Source organism: Canis aureus, chromosome 13 (genome assembly GCF_053574225.1).
Source record: "Canis aureus isolate CA01 chromosome 13, VMU_Caureus_v.1.0, whole genome shotgun sequence".
NCBI lineage: Eukaryota > Metazoa > Chordata > Mammalia > Carnivora > Canidae > Canis > Canis aureus.
Genome location: NC_135623.1, coordinates 41,949,249 through 41,971,526, shown reverse-complemented (window position 1 = coordinate 41,971,526; position 22,278 = coordinate 41,949,249). Strand labels below are relative to the sequence as shown.

Sequence of the window (22,278 nt, the reverse complement as noted above, 5' to 3'; positions counted from 1 at the left end):
TTATTATTGTCTTTGCTTAATTATAGCCATCCTAATAGGTGTAAAGTGGTATTGCATTTTGTTTTTGATTGGCAGTTAATTACTTATAATGTTGAGCATCTTTTCGTGTGTTATTGGTAATTTGCATATATTCTTTGAGGAACTGTCTATCCAAAACTTTTATCCATTTGTAAATTGAGTCAGTCATCTTTTATCTTTTTTATTGTTGAATTTGAGTTCTTTATATATTCTGGATACTAGACCCTTATTACATATATGATTTGTGAATATTTTTCCCATTCTGTGATCCGTTTTGAATTGATTTTTTGTATTCAGTGTGGTATAGGGGTCTGATTTCATTCTTTTGCATGTAGATATCCAGTCGTCTCATTACCATGTATTGAAAAAACTATTTTTTCTTTCATTGAATTGTTGTGGCACCTTTGTCAAAAATTAATTAACCATAAATATAAGGGTTCGTTTCTATTTTTTGCTTTAGTTTTATTTATTTATTCATGAGAAATACAGAGAGACAGAGACATAGGCAAAGGGAGAAGCAGGCTCCCCGGGGGGAGCCTGATGCAGTACTTAATCCCAGGACCCTGGGATCACAACCCAAGCTGAAGGTAGAGCTCAACCACTGAGCCATCCAGGCATCCCATAAGGGTTCATTTCTAGACTCAATTCTAATTCATTGATCTATATATCTATACTCATGCAAGTACCACTTTTGATTACTGTAGCTTTTGTAAGTTTTGAAATTAGGAGATGTGAGTCCTCCAACTTTGTTCTTTTTTTAAGATTATTTTGACCATTCTATATTCTTGAATTCCTATGTGAATTTTAGAAATGTTAGCATAGGTGGTACCTGAGTGGCTCAATTGGTTGAGTGTCTGCCTTCAGCTCAGGTTATCATCTCAAGGTCCTGGGATTGAGTCCCGCATCAGGCTCCCTGCTTAGCAAGGAGCCTACTTCTCCCTTTCCTCCACCCTGCTTGTGGTCTCTCTCTCTCCCTCTTTCTTGAATAAATAAATCTTTTTTAAAAAAAGAGAAAGAAACATTAGCATATTCATTTCTGTGAAAAGGATCATTGGAACCTTGACAGAGATTGCACTGAATCTATCGATCATCTGGGAAATATTGCCATTTTAACAGTATTAAGTCTTCCAATGCATCAATACAGAATATCTTTTCATTTAGTTAGGTCTCCAGTTTTTTCCAACAATATTTTATAGTTTTCAGTATACAAGTATTTTTTTTTTTTTAAGATTTTATTTATTTATTCATGAGGGAGGGACACCGAGAAGCAGAGACACAGGCAGAGGGAGAAGCAGGCTCCATGCAAGGAGCCTGACATGGGACTCAATCCTGGGAATCTGGGATCATGCCTTGAGCCAAAGGCAGATGCTCAACCACTGAGCCACCCAGGTGTCCCATCTGTCTCATCAGTGTATAAGTCTTGAACTTCCTTAATTTATTCTTAAGTATTTTATTATTTTTGATACTATTGTAAGTGGGATTTTCCTAATTTTACTTTCAGGTTTTTTGTTACAATTACATGGAAATATGACTGATTTTTCTATATTGATCTTAAATCTTGCAGCCTTGATGAATCTATTATCTGTAATAGTTTTTTTTTGTGGATTCCTTAGGATTTTCTATATATAAGATCATGTCATGTGCAAATAATTTTCCTTTGCAAATGGGATGGTCCTCCCTTCTTTTTTGCCTGTCATTGCATGTACTTCCAGTACAATATTGAATAGAAGTGGTAAGAGAGGATACCTTTTTTGTCTTGTTCCAGATTTTAGGGGAAAGCTTTCAGTCTTTCATTATTAATTAAATATTATGTTAACTGTGGGGTTTTTTTTGTAGATATCTTTTATGAGGTTGAGGAAGTTCCCTTCTATTTCTAGTTTGTTGAATATTTTTATCATAAAAAGGTGTTGGATTTAGCCAAATACTTTTTGTATGTCTATAAATATGATCATGTGGTTTCTTGTTATTTATTTATTTTTTTGTCCTTTATTTATATGGTTGTTACATTGATTGAGTTTTGGATGTTAAAGCTACCTTTCATTCTGAGATAAATCCCACTTGGGCATGGTGTCTATTCCTTTTTATATGCTGCTGGATTTGATTTGCTAGTATTTTTATTGAGGATTTTTGAGTCTATATTCATAAGAGTCTGTATCTGTGGTTTGCTTTTTATAATGCCATTGGTTTTTGTGTCAGGGTAATGCAGGCCTCATATATGGAGTTGGGAAGGTTTTTCTCCTCTACTTTTTTGAAGGGTCTGGGGTACTCTTAATGCTTGATTTTTGAGACTTCCAACCTTCCTTTCCTTGTGGATCTAGGCTAGAACTGTTTACAGTTTGTTGATGTTCTCAGGATCATCTTTTTATTTCCTTCTTCTTGCAATACTACCTCCCTGATTTCCTCAGGGAGGAAATCCCTATGTTTCAAGATAATAATGACCTGATTTGAAACACTGTATACATTTACTTGTTTAAGGTGTTTTTTCTCCTCTCAAGGAAACATATCAGTTTACCCTTGAGCAATGCTGGGGTTGGTGTTCTGACCAACCCTACACAGCTGAAAATCCACAAATAACCTTTGACTCCTCAAAATTTAACTAATAGCCTACTGTTTATCTGAGCTTTATCAATAACATAAACAATCAATTAACACTTATTATAATATCCTGTATTCTTATAATATGTGTATATATGTATAATATCCTGTATTTTTATAATATGTATAATATCCTGTATTCTTATAATAAAGTAAGCTGGAGAAAAGAAAATATTATTAAGAAAAATCACAAGAAAGAGAAAATACATTTACAGTACTGTAAAAAATGTGCATATAAGTAGACCCATGTAGCTCAAACTCATATAGTTCAAGGGTCAACTGTAGTCTGTTTTGCCACAATTTGTGTTTCTGTAATGCAAATTAGCTGATAATAATTAAATAAGGGAATGATACAGCATAGCATGGAAGTTATCATCCTTAACTTTTCATAGTTGATTTTTCTAGCAGTAGAGGTAATAGAACTATAACCTTTATTAGGATGGAGAAAAGCCTTCAACTCAGCTGCTGCACAGGCAAGAACTCTTTCAACTCTTAAAAACAACAACAATAACAACATAAAAAAAAGAGTACTAGTTCTCAGGATCCCTCCCCAGAAAGGCACTCTCTCAGACTTATGGCTCTTAGACTATGGCAGGCTTCACTTCTTTCTGTGCCCACCTTAAAGCAACCCTATTGGCAAGAAACTCTACTTTATCCACATTATTTCAGTACCCCTAAGTTTGCATTTTTATTTTTATGTTGTTGTTTAATATCCCCTGAAGTAATTTCTGGCTATAAGTGCCTTCCTGGGCTATTTACGTTTCACCTCAGGTGCCAATTATTGGCACGTGTTTTTTTGTGCTTTGGTTCCAAAGTAGTATAGATTTTAAATGTTGTGCCCTAACCCTATTTTTTCCATAAACCCTATTATTTTTAGTGCACAATATTGTAGGACATGAGGTTTTCATTACTGTGTGTCACATGTTACAATGTAAATGCTTGTATTTTTACATTTTAACCAAGGATTTTTGAGATACTGGATTTACTTAAAGTGGAATCTTTACTATGGCAGGACAGTGAAATGGAGATGTTTAGGTAAATAGGAGTTTTGCTGTCCCTCAAATATTTTAAGGAGATTCTCCTACTTCTTTTTAAGGAAGAGCTAGTCCAACCTGGGCCTCTGAAAATTTTCTCCACTAATAATAGTAACAGCTAACAATCCTCAGTCCCTCACATTTCCCATTCCATTGATGCTGTGGCTGCTACCCGTTCTCCACTGTGTGGTCCATCTTTCCATTGTAAATCCGGTAGGCTCATTAGCTTTGAGTTAGCCAGTCCTAGGCTTTCTCCTCCTCCAGTCACGAGGGTAGTTTTCACAACCTGCTTGGTAAAATGTGTCCTCTTGGTCAGTGCTGCGCAAATTTGGGCACTTTTCAGAATCACCTGAAGGGCTTGTTCAACCACAGGTTCCTTGGATGCCACCTCCAGAGATTCTGACACAGTATACATTAAGTCTGAATGAGAATTTGCATTTCTAACAAGGTCCCAGGTGATGCTGAGGCCTCTCATCCAAGGACCACATTTTGAGTGCCATTGCTATAAATGGCCCTGTCATCAGCAGTGTCACTTATCTTCATCAGTTCCTCCCACATCAAACCCAAGACATTGCATTGGCATAATAATTCTCAACTAGGGGCACTTTTAATCCCCAAGAGATATTTGACAATGTCAGGAGACACTTGTCATAACTGGGAAAGAGGTTATGCTCCTGATGTTTGGTAGGTAGAGGTCAGAGATGTTGCTAAACATCCTACAATGCACAAGATAGCTTCTTACCACAAAGAATTATCTGACCCAAAATGTCATTAGTGCCAAGGTTGAGAAACTTGGCAGTGACATGCTATTGCTTTGTTTGCCCACAGCATGCAATCCTTCTGATTGTATCTATACCGAGTTGATAGCCCATGAAGTGAAAATACAAGCAAAGAAACAGTTCCATTCCCCCATCCCACAATTTTTTATATTTCATTGAAAATAAAACATCTAAACTTTAAAACTATGATTTGGGATATCAGCTACAAACATGATAACTTGTCTTCAGAATACTAATTTCTCCTTTTTAGGTCTCATGGCAGAATGGAAGCCTTTACTGAAGCTAAATCTTTGGACATTGGGCCAACCTATTTCTTTGATCAGGTAATAATATAGCTCAGTCTCATCAAATTGTAGTTTACTCTTCTAAAAATAATTCAGTTTGGGCCAGCATTTTTCTCTGTTTTTTTTTTTTAAATTTTTTTTCTGTTTTCTTAATTAGAAAATTTCCTTTCATTTTAGTGAAACCAAAAAGGAAAACATGGAAAAAGAGAGAACATGAAGACCATTTCCTCCATTTGAGATACACCTCAGGAGCTAATTATAAGTAAATATTTGGAATTATTCTTCAATTGCTGGGTTACTTTACATTTTCTTTTTTTTTTTTAAGATTTATTTATTTATTCATGAGAGACACAGAAGAGAGAGAGAGAGAGGCAGAGACATAGGCAGAGGGAAAAGCAGGCTCCTCAGAGGGAGCCCAAAACAGGACTCGATCCTGGATCCCAGGATCATGACCTGAGCTGAAGGCAGGTGCCCAACCCCTGAGCCACCTGGGCGTCCCTACTTTACATTTTCAAAGAGTTATAAGGTGTTCAGGACCAGTGCTTCCCTACCCTATTCCCCAACTTTCAAGAAACCATAACAAGGAATTTTCCATTTCAAAACTGACCATGATGCCAATCAGAGAACTTTATTTTAGCCAAATCAGTGATTAATTAAAGCATAATTGGTCATATCTGACTAGCTACCCTGTTTTTTTGTTTGTTTGTTTGTTTTTGTTTTTTTGTTTTTGGTTATTCCACAACACACCCAGCCCCCACTCTTACTTTAGGGAGTTTGTAGTAGCTGTTCCCTTTGCTTTCTTCATTGTTTACTTTCTATTCCTCTTAAGTTTTTACTTAAATAGCACCTTTTTGTTGAGATTTTCTTGATAATCCTATTTCAAATTTCTACCCTATCCTCACCTTGGCATTATCTATCTGTCTTCCTAACTTTCCTCTTGTATTTGTCACTTTCTGACATTCTAAATGTCGTTCTTATTTCTTTGTTTGCCCTCCCTTTCTTCATGGGAGTATCAAGTCTATAAGGGAAAGATTTTTATTTTTATGATTTTATTTATCTTTTAAAATAAGAGAGGGAGAGAGAGCATGTGCGAGGGGCAGAGAAGGCATAGAGGGAGGAGAGGGAAAGGGAAGAATCTCAGGCTGACTCCATGTGGGACGTGGAGCCCATTGGGGGACTCGATGTCACCACCCTGAGATCATGACCAGAGCCAAAATCAAGAGTCAGTCACTTAACCGACTGAGCCACCCAGGTGCCCCAAGGGAAGATTTTTTTAATCTACTTGCTCCTTTATCTATCCCCAGTCCCAAAAGCAACACTTGAGCACATAGAGTGGGCTTATGAGAGATCTGTAACTTGACAACCATGGGATAGTGTCAGCCATCAAAGATAAATGAAATAATGGAACAAGCCATTTCACAGTGTTTTTACCCACTACTTACTACAGTTTCTTTCTTTTTTTTTTTCTTACTATAGTTTATTAATTTGGAAATTAAAATACCCCAACCTGTCTTAGAACATATATCTCAAGGTTGTATAAAGTTAAAAGCTGTCACTTATACCAGTGAGTTCTTGAGCAGGGGCAATTTTGCCTCACGAGGGACATTTAGCCATATCTGAAGGCAGTTTTGGTTGTAATGTCTAGGGATGTGGTGCTATTGTTAATCTAGTGGGTAGAGACCAGAGATGCTGCTAAACATCCTACAATGCACAGGACAGCCCCCCACAACAGGATATTATCTGGTCCAAAATGTCAAGAAGGCCAGAGTTGAGAAACTCTGGTGTATACTAATCTGGTAGAGTTTGTTTGTTTGCTTTGAGCATGCTGTAACTTTTCTCAAGACCACTGCAAATTGCTGCTCTTTTCAGAAGTCTATTGTTTTTCATTTCCAACTCTTTCTGTTTGAAAAGTGATTCAGCACAACTTGGTTATTTTGTATTCACGTTGCTTGGCTTATAATTGGCACTCAGTAAGTGAGTTTGGGTTGTCATATGGGCAATAAGTAGGTCTGTTTATTATCAAGCTCCAGGGCTTTGTTGGCTGCCCAGCTTTTTCATTTGATGTATGTCTTAAGCATTGCTTCTGTTTATTCTACTTGGAAACACCGTGTTTCTACCACTGACTATCCTACTGCTGCCACTGCAGCAGGAATAAAATCCACACTTCTTAACCATGAATGGCATGTCCTTCTGTCATTTCCTCTCCTGCAGGCCTTCCAACCTCCTCAGATATCACTCTTTGTCACTTGTTCCCCAGCCATGATGGCTGATCTATTCTTTTAACAGCATAACTCATTCCTGCTTTTGGTTCTTTGCATTTGCTGTATACTCTGCTTTAAATGCTTTTCTGCCATATTATTTTATGCTTGGCTCTTCCTCATCATTATTCTAGTTTCAGTGCAAATGTCACCTCCTCACAAAGGCCATCCCTGACTACCCAAACCAAAGAAGCCAATCATACACCTGCCCATCACTCTATTATAGTGTCTTGTTTTATTTTCATCATCCTAGTTAACACTACCCATGCTTGTTATATCCTTCCCTTCTCCCTCTTCTCCCTTCATGTTTTCCTTCTTGTCTTTCCCCAACTGTAGTCTAAGGTCCATGGGGGCAGGGTTATGCCCTCTTTACCATGTCTCTCCAGTGCCTAGAACCATGCCTGATGAATATTTCTTAAATGAACGAATCATTTCTTCACATCTCCGGTGCTTAGAGAGAGGGGGCTACTTTAAGATTGGGCCAGGTGTTAAGACCTTTATTGTTGCTTATCCCTTGTTAAGATTATTAAGTCTGGTTTTAAAATGGATAGTCCATTATTAAAGTTTCTGTCTGAAAAATAAACCAGACATATAAATATTTTTTAAGTGTACATTAAATTTCTTAACCTTCTGAAGGAGGTAAAATTATTGACCTTATTTTATATATGATAAAACAGAGGCAATTAATAAATGGCAGGTATTAATATTATTGTAATATGTACAGTTTTTATCATTTTATTTGAGCAATAGACAAATCTGGCAATTATGAATGCATATTTATAGAATGTTGCAAAGAAAATAACTTTAAAATGAAGATAACATGATAGCTGGCTCATAGGGTTAGTATTAGAGTTGGTATAATGATGTTTATGAAAGCAGCTTTGAAATCCATAGAGATATATAGAAATTTAAGGAGTTATTATTGTAATATATTTAAAGTTTTCAAAAATGAGTCTTATATCTTTTAAATATCTGTGAAAAGATAAACATTACTTGAAGATCAATATTTAAGATCTATGTTTAGAATTCTTATGCCGATTAAAATACCTTTTGATCTTAAAAAACATCCCTTTTATTTTACATTAAATACTTAGTTGGGAAACTAGTATTATTTCAAACTATGTGAATGGAATTATTATTTAGAAGATAGATGCAAGTGGCTCTGTAGTGCTGTTTACCATTTTATAAAAACTTTATTTAGGTGAAATTCCATCCGGTGCCAACATGTTTTACTACATTGACTTGGTGAAAGAAAACACTTTGAAATTGTTATGACTTGGGTAGCTGTCTTAGAAATCTTTGAGCAACTAGTTTAGAGAACATTTCAAAGGACAGTTCACTTAAAATATTTTTGTTCATGCCTTTGATGGTGTAGTGAAATTAGTTTTTTTTTTTATGCAATAGATATTTGTGGAATGAATGAATAAAGATGGTAGCCAGATTATAGATTTTAAGGTCCTGAAAAGGGAAGGACCGAGACTTCTCTCTGTATTCTATGTAACACAGTGTCCACACAATATATGCTTGATTATCCTCCTAGATTTTATTAATCAACTATCTAGAAGCTTGAAGATACCTTTGATGTTGCTCAGTGAAATATGTGCTTGGGATATAAATATTCTATATTTAACTCATGGCTCCTATCTTGAAGAAGGATCACATCTGGGCAAAGCTTGGACCCACTAAAGTTGCTACCTGTACCTAAATCAATCTTTTTTTCTTTATTCTAATATTTGCTGAGCAAATATGTGCTAGAGAAACAGTAGTGAACAAAACAAAGTCTCTGCTTCATGGAGCTGTCATTGAAGCAAAAGGAAACAAAAAAAGCCAAGTAAACAAGTTAATATATAGAATACCAAATAGTGATATGTGCCTTGGAGAAAATAAAACAGATTCAAGGGGAGGAGAGTGATGCTGTTTTGTATAGGGTGTTCAGAATGGCACCATTTCTACAGTAATATTTGAGTGGAAGGTGGATGTGAGGGTGTATGGTACATAAATGTGAGAAGCATCATACCTGTCTGTTGGAGGACAGCAACGGGCCAGTGTAACTGAAGCAGAATGAATTGGAAGAGAGTAGTAGTAGGAGATAAGATCACAAGAATAAGAGGAAAGGGAGAGGGTCTGATCATGAAACACCTTAGATGCCATTGTTATACAGGCTTTTACGCTGAGTGAGATGGGAAGCCATTGCAGAATCTTAGTGGAGAGGGGTCACTTGACTTGAATAAATGATCAGGCTTACATGTTGAAATTCAATTTTAAGGATTAGAGAAAAAGCAGAAGATTCGGTAAGAGCCTATCTATAGTAATAATCTAGGCAAGGGATGATTGTAGGTTAGCTAGTATGGTAACTAGAAAGAGGGACAATGAGGTTGCATTCTGGATGTAGTTTAAGGCAGAGATGACTGGGTTTGTTATGAAATGGACATTGAATGTGAGAGAAGGAAGATAAAGATATCCAAAGATAACTCCAGAACATTTGGCCCGAGCAGTTGGAAGAATGGAATTGCTATTTATTGAAGTAAAAACTAAGGGAAGAACAGGTTTGGTGGGAAAATCCGACATGTTGGATAAGCTGAGCTTGAGGTGCCTATTAGATATGTTATGTAGGAAGTTAGATATACAAGTCTGGAGGTCAGGTGGGAAGTCAGAGCTAGATATTTGTGAGTTGTCAAGGTCTAAATGGCTTTTAAAACCTTTTACTTGGGTAAGATTACATGGGGAATATTGGTAGAGAGAAGAAGAGGGGTGTGAGAGGGAGAAGTTGATGAGAAACAAGCAAAAGAGTTGGAGAAGGAATATCCAGTGAGGGAGGAGAACCAAGAGAAAGTGTTATTCAGAAAACTAAATGAAGAAAATGTTTTAAGAATGTTCAGTTATGTCAAGTGCTACATTGAGGTTGTGTGAGTTGAAGACTGAATAGTGACCATTGGATTCAGCATGATCAAGGATTTTGGTGACCTTAAAAGAGGCCTATTTGGGCAGCCCAGGTGGCTCAGTGATTTAGTGCCGCCTTCAGCCCAGGGCCTGATCCTGGAGACCCGGGATCGAATCCCACATCAGACTCGCTGCATGGAGCCTGCTTCTCTCTCTGCCTGTGTCTCTGCCTCTCTCTCTCTCTCTTTGTCTCTCATGAATAAATAAAATCTTACCCCTCCAAAAAAAGAGGCCTATTTGTGGAAAGGTGGGGACACATAGAGAGGGTCGAATATAGAATAAGTATAAACAACTTTCAAAGCTTTGCTTTTTCAAAGCAAAACAACTTTTACTGTATACCACTTCACACATGCTAGAATGGCTATTAAAAAACAAAAATGTAAAAAAACAAAAAAAAAAAAACAAAAAAAAACCACAAAAATGTAACATTCCTGCCCCTTGGCCAGAATTCTAAGGCTTTCTGCAAAGATTTGAAAAATGGCAACAAATGAAAGTATCAGCATCTTTAGTTCAGCATCCTTGGCTATGAAGTATGTAGATGCACTTTTACCTGAGAACCCTCTACAAGAACCATTTAAAAATGCTTGGAACTATATGTTGAATAATTATACAAAGTTCCAGGTTGCAACATGGGGATCCTTTATAGCTCATGAAGTTCTTTATTTCTTGTTCTGTTTACCTGGATTTTTGTTTCAATTTATACCTTTCATGAAAAAAGCACAAAATTCAAAAGGATAAACCAGAAACATGGGAAAACCAATGGAATTGTTTTAAAGTACTTCTCTTTAATCACTTTTGTATCCAGCTTTCTTTGATCTGTGGAGCTTATTATTTTACAGATATTTTAATATACCTTATGATTGGGTAGGATGCCAAGATGGTATATGCTTTTGGCAAGATGCTTTGGCTGTGTGGTGATTGAGGATACCTGGCACTATTTCCTGCATAGGCTCTTACATCACAAAGAATATATAAATATATTCATAAAGTTCATCATGAGTTTCAGGCTCCATTTAGAATGGAAGCTGAATATGCACATCCTCTGATTCTTGGAACTGGATTTTTCATTGGAATCATGCTTTTATGTGATCATGTCATTCTCCTTTGGGCATGGGTGACTATTCGTTTGATAGAAACTATTGATGTCCATAGTGGCTATGACATTCCCCTGAGCCCTTTAAATATGATCCCTTTCAATGCTGGTTCTTGGCACCATGATTTCTACCACATGAACTTCATCGGAAACTATTCTTCCACATTTACATGGTGGGATAGAATTTTCGGAACAGACTCTCAGTTTACTGTCTATAATGAAAAGATGAAGAAGATTGAGAAAAAGATGCAATAAATATCTCATCTCAACTATCCTGAAAGCACACACCTTTCCTGAATTAAAGCGAGTAGCTAACATTGCTTCTGCGGAGCAGAAATAGACATGTGTCTTAGCTGCTAAGTGATACAAAGAACGTTAACAACCTTTAATTATCTTCCTAGTGGGAACTTTTTCTACTTTACATAGAAGTTCTGTATGTGTAGAAATAAGTAAATATATAACGAAGTATGATTTTCGTGAGGAGGTTGTAAAGGCCATGTTGCTAACCTTACAGAAAGGTTTTAAGTAATGGAAGAAGTATCAGTCTGTGTCTTTCCCCCGGTAACACCAGAGGCCTGAAGCTAAGATTGGTCTTTAAAATCTTGTAAGTATATAGTGGCCATTTTAGTGTCGCTCTTTTTTTTTTTTTTTTTTTTTTTAGATTTTTTTATTTATTTATTCATGAGAGACAGAGATTTTTTTATTTATTTATTCATGAGAGACAGAGAGAGCGAGCTAGGGAGGCACAGACAGAGGGAGAAGCAGACTCCATGCAGGGAGCCCGGCATGGGACTCGATCCCAAGACCCCAGGATCACGCCCTGGGCCAAAGGCGGCACTAAACCACTGAGCCACCCGGGCTGCCCCATTTTAGTGTCTCTTATCAGAGTTTTGGCGTCATATTGAACTTTAAACATTTTCTAGAATTTGCCTAAACATCCAAGTATCATGGGTCGAACCATATCGATCCACAGTGAGAGTGAGGCTGCCAAATCAGGAATAGCCAGCCTCAAGAACTTCCAATCTGATCCTGAGCTGACTGGTTTGGGGTGATTCTCCTTCTTTGAGAAGCCCTTTTGGATGGCAGTGTGCTACTGGTTATCTATAAGGCATTTTCGAGTTGTCGTAAATGGAATATTTTAGTCTAAAGGTTTTCGGGTTACTTGAATTTTTTTTTTAATTGAGCTTTATTTTTGCTATTTACCATTTAATTTTTATATATCAAGTTTTCATTCTTAAAACTGTATCTTGAAACATTGTGAACTGACTTGCTGTATTTGCACTTTGAACTATTGAAATAAAGGTGATTTTTTTTTTGGTCTGAAAAAAAAAAAAAAGCAAAAATGGGTACACCTGTGTGGCTTAGTCGGTTAAGCATCCAACTCTTGATTCGGACTCAGACCATGATCTCAGGGTCATGAAATTGACCCCCCAGTCAGGCTCTGTGTGCAGTGGGGACTGCTTGAGATTATCTCTCTTCCTTTGCCCACCTACCCGCCCTTTTAAAAATAAAGAAAGAACTCTTTAAAAAACAAAACAAAAAACAGAAGGTAGCAAGAGTTGGCAAGGATGTGGAGAAATTGGAACCTCTGTGCACTGATGATGCGACTGTGAAATGGTGCAGTAGCTGTGGAAAACGATATGGGATTTCCTCAAAAAATTAAACATAGAATTGCCATGACCAGCAATTCCAATTTTAGAAATGAATGAAGAGACTTCAACAGATAATGTATACCCATGTTCATAGCAGCATTATTCATAATTGCCAAAAGGTGGAAGCCACCCAAATCCATTGACAAATGAATGGATAAACAAAGTGGGATACACACATACAATGGAATGTTACCCAGCCTTAAAAAGGAAGGAAATCCTGACACATGCTACAACATAGTTGAACCTTGAAGACATTATACTAAGTGAAATAAGACAGTCACAAATGAACAAATATTGTATGCTTCCTCTTACATGAAGTTCATAGTAGTCAAAATCATAGAAACAGAAAGTAGGATGGTGGTTACCAGGGACTGGGGGGTGAGGGGAATAGAGTATATTGGTATATAGGGTGTATCATTTCTCCTCTACCCTTTCAGGGTCATCTGCTGGAATGGATATAAGACAGATCAGTAAGAGATAAAAATACAATTTTTTTTGAAGATTTTATTTATTCATGAGAGACACAGAGAGAAGCAGAGACATAGGCAGAGGGAGAAGCAGGCTCCCTGCAGGGAGCCCGATGTGGGGCTTGATCCCAGAACCCTGGGATCACGACCTGAGCCAAAGACAGACACTCAACCGCTGAGCCACCCAGGCACCCCAATAAACATACAAATTTTATCTACTAATTTTTACATCGTATATAGGAGCCCTCTCAAGAATGAAGACCTAGTCAACTAGACCTGAATGCTTATATACTACGTTGGACAAAGTGATAAACTATGAAAATATGACAAAACTAAGGGGTTGGGATAGAGCAGTTAAACCTAGAGAAGTGATTTGGAAGGTAAGAGTTAGTTTTTAAAAATCTGTACAGGGGATCCCTGGGTGGCTCAGCAGTTTAGCGCCTGCCTTTGGCCCAGGGCCCGATCCTGGAGTCCTGGGATCGAGTCCTGTGTCGGGCTCTGGGCATGGAGCCTGCTTCTCCCTCTGCCTGTGTCTCTGCCTCTCTCTCTCGGTCTATCATAAATAAATAAATAAATCTTTAAAAAAAATCTAGATTTTTCCTGGCCTCAACTTCCTCTCTGGTGTTAAGAATATTTCTTATTTCTTAACATGAGAGTTTTAGCTCCTGCTTTCAGGAAGAAAAAAAAGGTCAGAATGCACTCCTTGCATTTGTTGTCTTTCAAATGCCTTTAACTCAAAATAATCACTATGCCAAAGTGGCAGATTTTGGGGTGGCATGCTCTGAATCTCTACAGGGAGAATGGAGAGTTAGTGTTTAATGAGTACAGAGTTTCAGTGGGGGAAGATGAAAAAGTTCTGGAGATGAATGGTAGTAATGGGTGCACGACAATGTACATATACTTAGTGCTATAAAACTGTACATTTAGAATTGGTTAAAATGGTAAATGGTAATTTTTATGTTATGAGTATTTTATCACATAAAAAAGTTTTGCTTTTAAAGAGGGAAAATATGGTATTGTGGTTGGCAGGGCATTTTCACCTATACATTAGTTCTTAAAAGTTTATGGAGAAAATCATTGAAGAAATTTGTAAAAGGAGACTGCTGGTAATGCCTTATAAAGGAGAGTTGGGACGCCCGGGTGGCTCAGTGATTTAGCATCTGCCTTGGCGTGATCCTGGAGTCTTGGGATTGAGTCCCACATCAGGCTCCCTGCATGGAGGCTGTTTCTCCATCTGCCTGTGTCTCTGCCTCTCTCTCTCTCTCTGGGTCTCTCGTGAACAAATAAAATCTTTAAAAAATATTAATAGAGGAGAGTCAGCTGAAACCTTGTCTTCTTTAGTCCCTACATCCCAGATTCAAACCTTGTGCATTTTAAGGACCCAGAGTTGGATATGATCAAAAACGAGGGTAATCAGCACGTGGAACATGGACTCATCAACCAAAAATATTTGTGGGATGGGGCACCTGGGTGATTCTGTCAGTAGGGCATCTGACTCTTGGTTTTGGCTCAGGTTGTAATCTGGGAATTACAACCTGAATTATAGGCTGAATCATGGAATCAGCCCTAGATGGGGCTCTGTGCTCAGGACTGTGTCTGCTTGTCCCTCTCCCTCCCCCTCTGCTCCTCCTTCACTTGTTCATGTGCTCTTGCTTTCCCTCTCAAACAAATAAATGAAAAAAGAAAAAGAAAGAAAAAAAAGAAAGCATAGACTTTCTTTCCATTTTTAAGAGAAACTTGGAATGTGGATTTTCACAGAATACCTCTGGTCCTCACATACTGGCAACCAATCCAATTTTTATTTTTTTTTATTTTTTAATTTTTTTTTAATTTTTATTTATTTATTTTTATGATAGTCACAGAGAGATAGAGAGAGGCAGAGACATAGGCAGAGGGAGAAGCAGGCTCCATGCACCGGGAGCCCGATGTGGGATTCGATCCCGGGTCTCCAGGATCGCGCCCTGGGCCAAAGGCAGGCGCCAAACTGCTGCGCCACCCAGGGATCCCCCAATCCAATTTTTAAAATGCCATGTACACTTCACTGGATAAGCCAAACAAAATATATCTCTGAATTCTGCCCCATGGCTATTTGCCACTGAATTCTGGCCTAGAGCTACCTAGTTTACAGGATTTTCAGAAACTTGTTCACTGTCACATAAAATATTGCTTAGGCTGATATTTTTCTGGACTCATCTGACAATCATAGTCCTTTCTTTATATCTAACAACACTCCAGAAAATGCGAAAGAAGTCGAAGAACCCAGATGAGTGCTCCTTAATATTAAATCTTTTTTTAAACTTAGTTTTGTTGAAGTGAAAAGTCTTTATCCTAGAAATAAATATAACATTTCCCCTTCAGTAATAAGAGAGATAAAAAATTTACCTCCTAAGGTTGTTGAAATATCTAGTCCAATATCAACTGCCTATTAATTAAAATTTTTAGATCAACAAGTTATTATTTAATAAATGATAGTAAAACTATCATATTATATATAGAATACTATGAAATAGAAATAACACCTATCTAATAGAGATATTTTTAGAGTTGAATAAAGTTATCTATGTGAAAGTACTTTATAACTATAAAGTGATGAATACATTTATAGTATCATTATTACAATAGTTAACAAAGGTTATTAAAACAAGATTTCTGTCTTCTAAAAACCAGTGAGTATATAAAATTACATATATACGTACATATAGATATACATCTGTATGTGTGTACGATCATATATATTTATATATATATATAAATTCATGGGGTGGGTCAAATTACACACTTTTTAAATCACCAAAAGTATCCTCCTTCATTTTATCCTTTTGTTTTTGTTTTATTCTTTTACTTATTATTTTAGAGAGAAGGAAAGAGAGAGCACGAGTGGGGGAGGAGCAGAGTGAGAGAGAGAACCCCAAGCAGGCTTCCCACTGAGTGTGAAGCCTCATGTACTGTTCAATTCTGCAACAATGAGATCATGACCTGAGCTAAAATCAAGAGTCAGACACTCAACTGAGTGAGCCACCCAGGCGCCTTGATCTCCTTTTATTTTTTAAAATTAATAGTAAATTTCAATGACTATAAACAGATGGTTTTTTATAATCTTACTTCTGCTCAATTTTAACTTTCCATACTTCATTGTGAAGATTTTCTTGACTTATCTTTCATGTAACTAATTTTCTCTTCAGCTTTGTGTCTAATATGTTATATGTTTGTTTTGTTTTAAAGATTTTATTTATTTATTCATGAGAGACACAGATAGAAAGAGGCAGAGACACAGATAGAGGAGAAGCAGGCTCCATGCAGGAAGCCTGAGGCAGGACTAGATCTCGGGACTCCAGGATCACGACCTGAGCCAAAGGCAGATGCTCAACTGCTGAGCCACTCAGGCATCCCTAATATGTTGTTAAATCCATCTACTGAGTTCTTAATTTTGGTGATTGTATTTTTCAGCTTATAATTTCTATATAGTTCTTTTTCAGATATGCTCTAATATTTATACGTGTGTGGGGGTGTGTGTGTAGTTTTCGATTCTTTGCAGAAATTCTCAATTTCCTTGGTCATAGTAAGCAGAGTTATTTTAAACTCTGTATCTCCCTGTGGTTCTATTTTATCAATTGCTGTTTCTCCTGGCTCTCATTCATGTTCTCTTGATGCCTTGTGAATCTTGTTTTATAAAACACTTTGTATCACACATTGTGCTTGAAAATTGTTTTTAAAAATAATTTGAGGGCTAGGACAGAGTTAGCTTCCATTGGAGGAGATTTACATTTGTTTTTGTCAGAGGCTTGGGGATAGCAACACTTTGGGGTCACCTTAATTAAATGTCAGGGAATGCGATAATTGAAGCTATGTTATAATGAGCTGGACTAGGTGTACTTCTGGATAACCCTTACTTCTAGTATGCATGCAGCCTTTTTGAGACTCAACCAGTAACCTTGCCATGGAAGGCCCTAGATTCCAAATTTTTAACCCTTAGCCTCCACAAAGCTATCAAAAGCCCTACTAGTCTTTCAGTCTCTCAAATGCCTCTTATAGAATTAGTAAATTATCTTTCCTCACCCTGACCTTCCACGAGGGGGGAAAATAATGGGGTTTTTCTCTTTGGATTCCATCTTCTTCCAGATACTGATAGTAATTCGTCACTTTCTTGTTAGCTCTCTGTAGTCTTTAAGATTTTTTTCAAACTTTGTCCAGCGTTTCTAGTTGTCCCCAAGAGAGGGTTACTTTGAATTACCTAGGTGCTATTAGCAAATGGGGAAGGCCACTTGCAAGTTTTAAACATGCTATGCATAGTTGTTTCATAAACTGTGGCTAAAAATTCCATTATCTGAAACACTTAGTCTCTTTGTAGATCTATTTATGTTGCTGCTTTGGAGTTTCAGTATAATATAGTAACATCTGATGGGGTGTGTAAGACAGGCTAAGAGAACAAAGAACATGTTTGTCCACTAACCTAAGAAATTCAGGAAAGGCTTTCTGGAAGAAATGACCTCTGTCTTGTCTTATAATTAAAGTGATTAATAAGCAACACACATGCATGTTTTTATCTCCTGTGTACAAACATAATAAATATTCATTGTAGAAAAGTTAGAGGGGAGCCTGGCTGGCTCAGTCTGTAGACTATGCAACTCTTGCATGCGAGTCTCTCAGGGTTGTGAGTTTAAGTAAGTGGGGAGCCTACTTGAAAAAAAAGGAAGAGTTAGAAAATATCCAATAAAAAATGACTTCCACAATCCAAAAAAATCAAGGTACTTTTTGGAGGATCTTTGCTTAGTCTCTGTACTACCAGATATGTGATATAGACATTACACACTTTGAGGACATCCCACATATACAGTTATGTATAATCTTTATATATTATAACATAATATATATTTTTTTAAATTTTTTTTATTTTTAAAAAATTTCATTTATTTATTCATGAGAGACACAGAGAGGGAGAGAGGCAGAGACAGAGGCAGAGGGAGAAGCAGGCTCCACACAGGGAGCCTGACAGAGACTCGATGCCTTGGGTCAAAAGCGGTGCTAAACTGCTGAGCCACCCGGGCTGCCCTCCAAATACTTTTTCATGCTACCCATTGTATGAGAATGGCATTACTTATTTAGCTATATCCTTATAGTCACTAGGTTTCTTTCAATTCCATTATCAAAAGATAATGTTACAGTTAGCAATTTTATTCACAGATGTTATATACCTTTTCTATTACAATTTAAGATGGATTTCTAGAAGTTGAATTGCTAGGTTAAAGAAGATAAAATATCGTTAAGGCTTACATATGTTTTTGTTTGTTTGTTTGGGTTTTTTTTTATGATAGTCACAGAGAGAGAGAGAGAGGCAGAGACACAGGCAGAGGGAGAAGCAGGCTCCATGCACCGGGAGCCGATGTGGGATTCGATCCCGGGTCTCCAGGATCGCGCCCTGGGCCAAAGGCAGGCGCGCTAAACCGCTGCGCCACCCAGGGATCCCCACATATGTTTTTTTACAGACATACAAAGAGTCCAATATCTAAAAAACTAAAGGATGCAAGACTACCTACAATAGCTGAAGCTGAGGAGGAAGATGAGGTCCATTCATTCAGCATCTCACAAACGCCTAGGGTTGCCAAGTTTTCTCCTAAACTTCAAGTCTCCAAAATATACCTGAAAAAGAATCTACTTGAATATAAACTCCTTGCTTCTGAAATACTGCATGAACTTGGAGAGATATTGCAGAAATATGCAGAGTGTAACCGTATATACCCTGCAGGAATTGTAAATCTTATGAATTACAGTTGGCATGATCTTATTGAAGGTGCTTATGAGTGTGCAACCAAAAATTCAATCAAAAACAGTGCCTTGCAAGGAGATCCCAAAGCGACCCAAATCAGCAGCTATTCAAGGGAGGAATATCATAAGGAAAATCATCTAGTGAAAGTAAAGAAAGACCACCATGTTCCATCTGGTAAGTAGAAGTTATTAGTTAGTTTTATAAATAATCATCCAGGTTTTTTAAAAAAGAATAAAAACAACGAGTGAGATATTGCCAAAACATTATATTAGTGATACTTGGTTTGTGTTAATAATTTTAATGTGTATTAGTGAAAGTCAGGAGAAAGATAACAAAAATTTATAATGCTTTCATTGAAATTATCTATTATACTTCTTGTGATATGAACTCTCTGTCTCAGGGGATCCTACAAATTCTTTTACTGTGGCAGGGTCCAACAGAAATATGATGCTATCCACATACATAATGTTTTTAGTTAATTTTATTTAAGGTATTTTTTTATTTTTTTAGATAGAGGGGTGGGGGAGGGGTAGAGGGAGAGAGAAACCCAAGCAGAGTCTGCCTGAGCACAGAGCCCGAAACAGTACTTGATCTTACAGCCCTGAAATCACAACCTGAGATTGCCACCTGAGCCAAAACCAAGAGACTGTGCCACCAACTGTGCCACCCAGGCACTGCATTAAATTAACTTTTTATCTTAAGGTGATTATAGACCCACATACAGAGAGATCCCATATGCCCTTTACTCATTTTCTCCATATGACATCTTGTAAAATTGTAGTTCAATATCACAACCAGGATATTGACACTGATACAGTCCAGATTCAAAATATTTCCGTCAAGGTAAGGATCATTCATACTGTCCTTCTGCAGCCACACCCACTTCTCTCTTTTCTCCACCCCCTTTTTAATCCTGGCAACCACTAATGTGTTGTCCATTTCTATATTTTTGTCATTTCAAGGATATTATATAAATGGAATCATACAATATATAACTTTTGGTGATTGCCTTTTTTCAATCAGCTTAATTCTCTGGAGATACATCCAGGTTGTATATACTTGTAGTTTGTTCTTTTTATTGTTTAGTAGCAGTTCATGGCATGAATGTACCTGTTTGTTTAATCATTTGCTCCTTGAAGGACATCTGGGTATTTTGGTTTTCCCCCCCGTTTTTTGGCTGTTTTGAAAGCTGCTAAAACACTCATGTATAGGAATTATGTAAATACAAGTTTTGATTTTTCTTTCATAAATGTCCAAAAGTACAATTACTGGGCTATGTGGCAATTGCATGTTTACTTTTATCTGAAACTTTCAAACCGTTTTCCAAAGAGGCTTATACTGCTTTACATTCCCACCAGCAATGCATGAATGATACCATCTTTCCATATCCTCTCTTGTGTTTGGATATTATCATCATGTTTTATTTTAGTCATTCTTAGAGGTATGTAGTGGTATCTCCTTGTAGTTTTCATTTGCATTCCTTTTTTTTTTTTTAGATTTTATTTTCAAACAACCTCTACACCCAACAAGGGGCTTGAACTCACAACTCCAACAGTCTCATGCTCCACCCATTGAGCCAACTAGGCACCCCTAATTTGCATTTCTTTCATGGCTAAAATATTGAATATTTGCCATCTATATATCCACTTCAGTGAAATATCTTTCATTTTTTTTTTTTGCTCATTTTCTAATTGGATTATTTGCTTTTTGCACTGTTAAGTTTTGAGAGTTCTTTATATATTCTAGGTACTAGTCCTTTGTTGTATATGTGCTTTGTAAAAATTTTCTCCCAGTGTCTTTTCAACTTTTTAATAGTGTGTCTTTTGCAAAGAAAAATATTTACATTTTGATGATATCCAATTTATCAAAAGTTTTCTTTATGAATAGTATTTTTGGTATCAAGTCTAAGAATTCACTGCCTACCCTTAAATCCTGAAGATTTTCTCCTTATTTTTTTTCTAGAAGTTTTATAGTTTCAAATTTTACATTTAAGCCCGTGACCCATTTGGGGTTACCTTTTGTGTAAGATGTGAGACCTAGGTTGAGGTTCATTTTTTGGCCTATGGATGTCCAATTGCTTCAGCATCACTTGTTGAAAAATGCTCTTTCTGCCATTGAATTGATTTTGCATTTTTCTCAAAAATCAGTTGGGCATATTAATGTGAATCTATTTCTGGGTTCTCCTTTTGTTTCTGCTCATTCTCATTCATGTTCTCTTGACTCCCTCTGAATATGATTATTTTAAATTTTGTGTCATACATTGTATTTGAAAAATTATTTTTAAAAATAATTTGAGGGCTAGATGAAATTATCTTCAACTGGAGGTGATTGGAAGCAGGGACTCAAACAGATGTTTGTATACCAATATCATAGCAGTATTATTCACAATAGCCAAAAGGTAGAAACAACCCAAATGTCCATTGTGTATGGACGTGTATATGGATAAACAAATTATAGTATGCACACACAGTGGAATATTATTCAGCCTTAAAAAGGAATGATATTCTGATACAGGTTAAAATATGGATGAACATTGAAGACATTATGCTAAGTGAAATAAGCCAGAAACAAAAGGACAAATATAATATGATTCCACTTATATGAGGTACCTAAAGTAACCCAATTCATAGAGACAGAAAGTAGAATGATGGTAGCAAGGGGCTCAGGGGAAGGGAGGATAGGGAGTTATAACTAAATGGGTAGAGTTTCAGTTGAGGAAAATGAAAAATTTCTAAAGATGGTAGTGATGGTTGCATAACAATGTGAATGAACTTAATGCTACACAATTAAACACTTAAAAATGGTTAAAATGGTAAATTTTATGTTATGCAAATTTAACCACAATAAAAATATTTTAATGGTTAAGTGGTAAATTTTGTTGTGTATATTTTACCACATTACAAAAAAAAGGGCAGGAGAGGGGGAAAATATTTGCAAGTACCAACCCTGAGAATGTTAAAAATAATAATAAAGCCTTAGGGGTCTGAAATTTTTCCTGATAATGATTTTAGAAAACTTGATAGGGAAATATGAGTCACTGGTACAGACATGCAATTAAAAAAGGATGAGGAGGGATCCCTGGGTGGCGCCGCGTTTTAGCGCCTGCCTTTGGCCCAGGGCGTGATCCTGGAGACCCAGGATCGAATTCCACGTCGGGCTCCCGGTGCATGGAGCCTGCTTCTCGCTCTGCCTGTGTCTCTGCCTCTCTCTCTCTCTCTGTGTGACTATCATAAATAGATACAAATTAAAAAAAAAAAAAAAAAAAAAAAAGGATGAGGAACCTCACCAGAGCTTAGCACTATATTGTGAAGAGTACTGGTAGACCCCGTTTTTATCCCCGGAGTGTAGCTTTATCTTTAGGACTTAAGATTTTTCACTTTGGCTTCTATTGTGT

The 22,278-nt window shown here is 36.9% G+C and overlaps 1 protein-coding gene and 1 pseudogene across 1 annotated transcript in view; both read left to right on the top strand.

Moving 5' to 3' along the window:
• LOC144282346 (uncharacterized) overlaps window positions 1-22,278 on the top strand; it is a 48,592-nt gene that overhangs the window by 9,091 nt on the left and 17,223 nt on the right. Inside the window, exons 4-6 of the mRNA XM_077845878.1 lie at window positions 4,677-4,749; window positions 4,888-4,972; window positions 18,604-19,058. Coding sequence (XP_077702004.1) covers window positions 18,878-19,058 — 181 coding nt within the window. The 5' untranslated portion in view covers window positions 4,677-4,749; window positions 4,888-4,972; window positions 18,604-18,877. The remainder of the gene's footprint in view (window positions 1-4,676; window positions 4,750-4,887; window positions 4,973-18,603; window positions 19,059-22,278) is intronic.
• On the top strand, window positions 10,486-11,623 carry LOC144281639 (methylsterol monooxygenase 1 pseudogene; annotated as a pseudogene).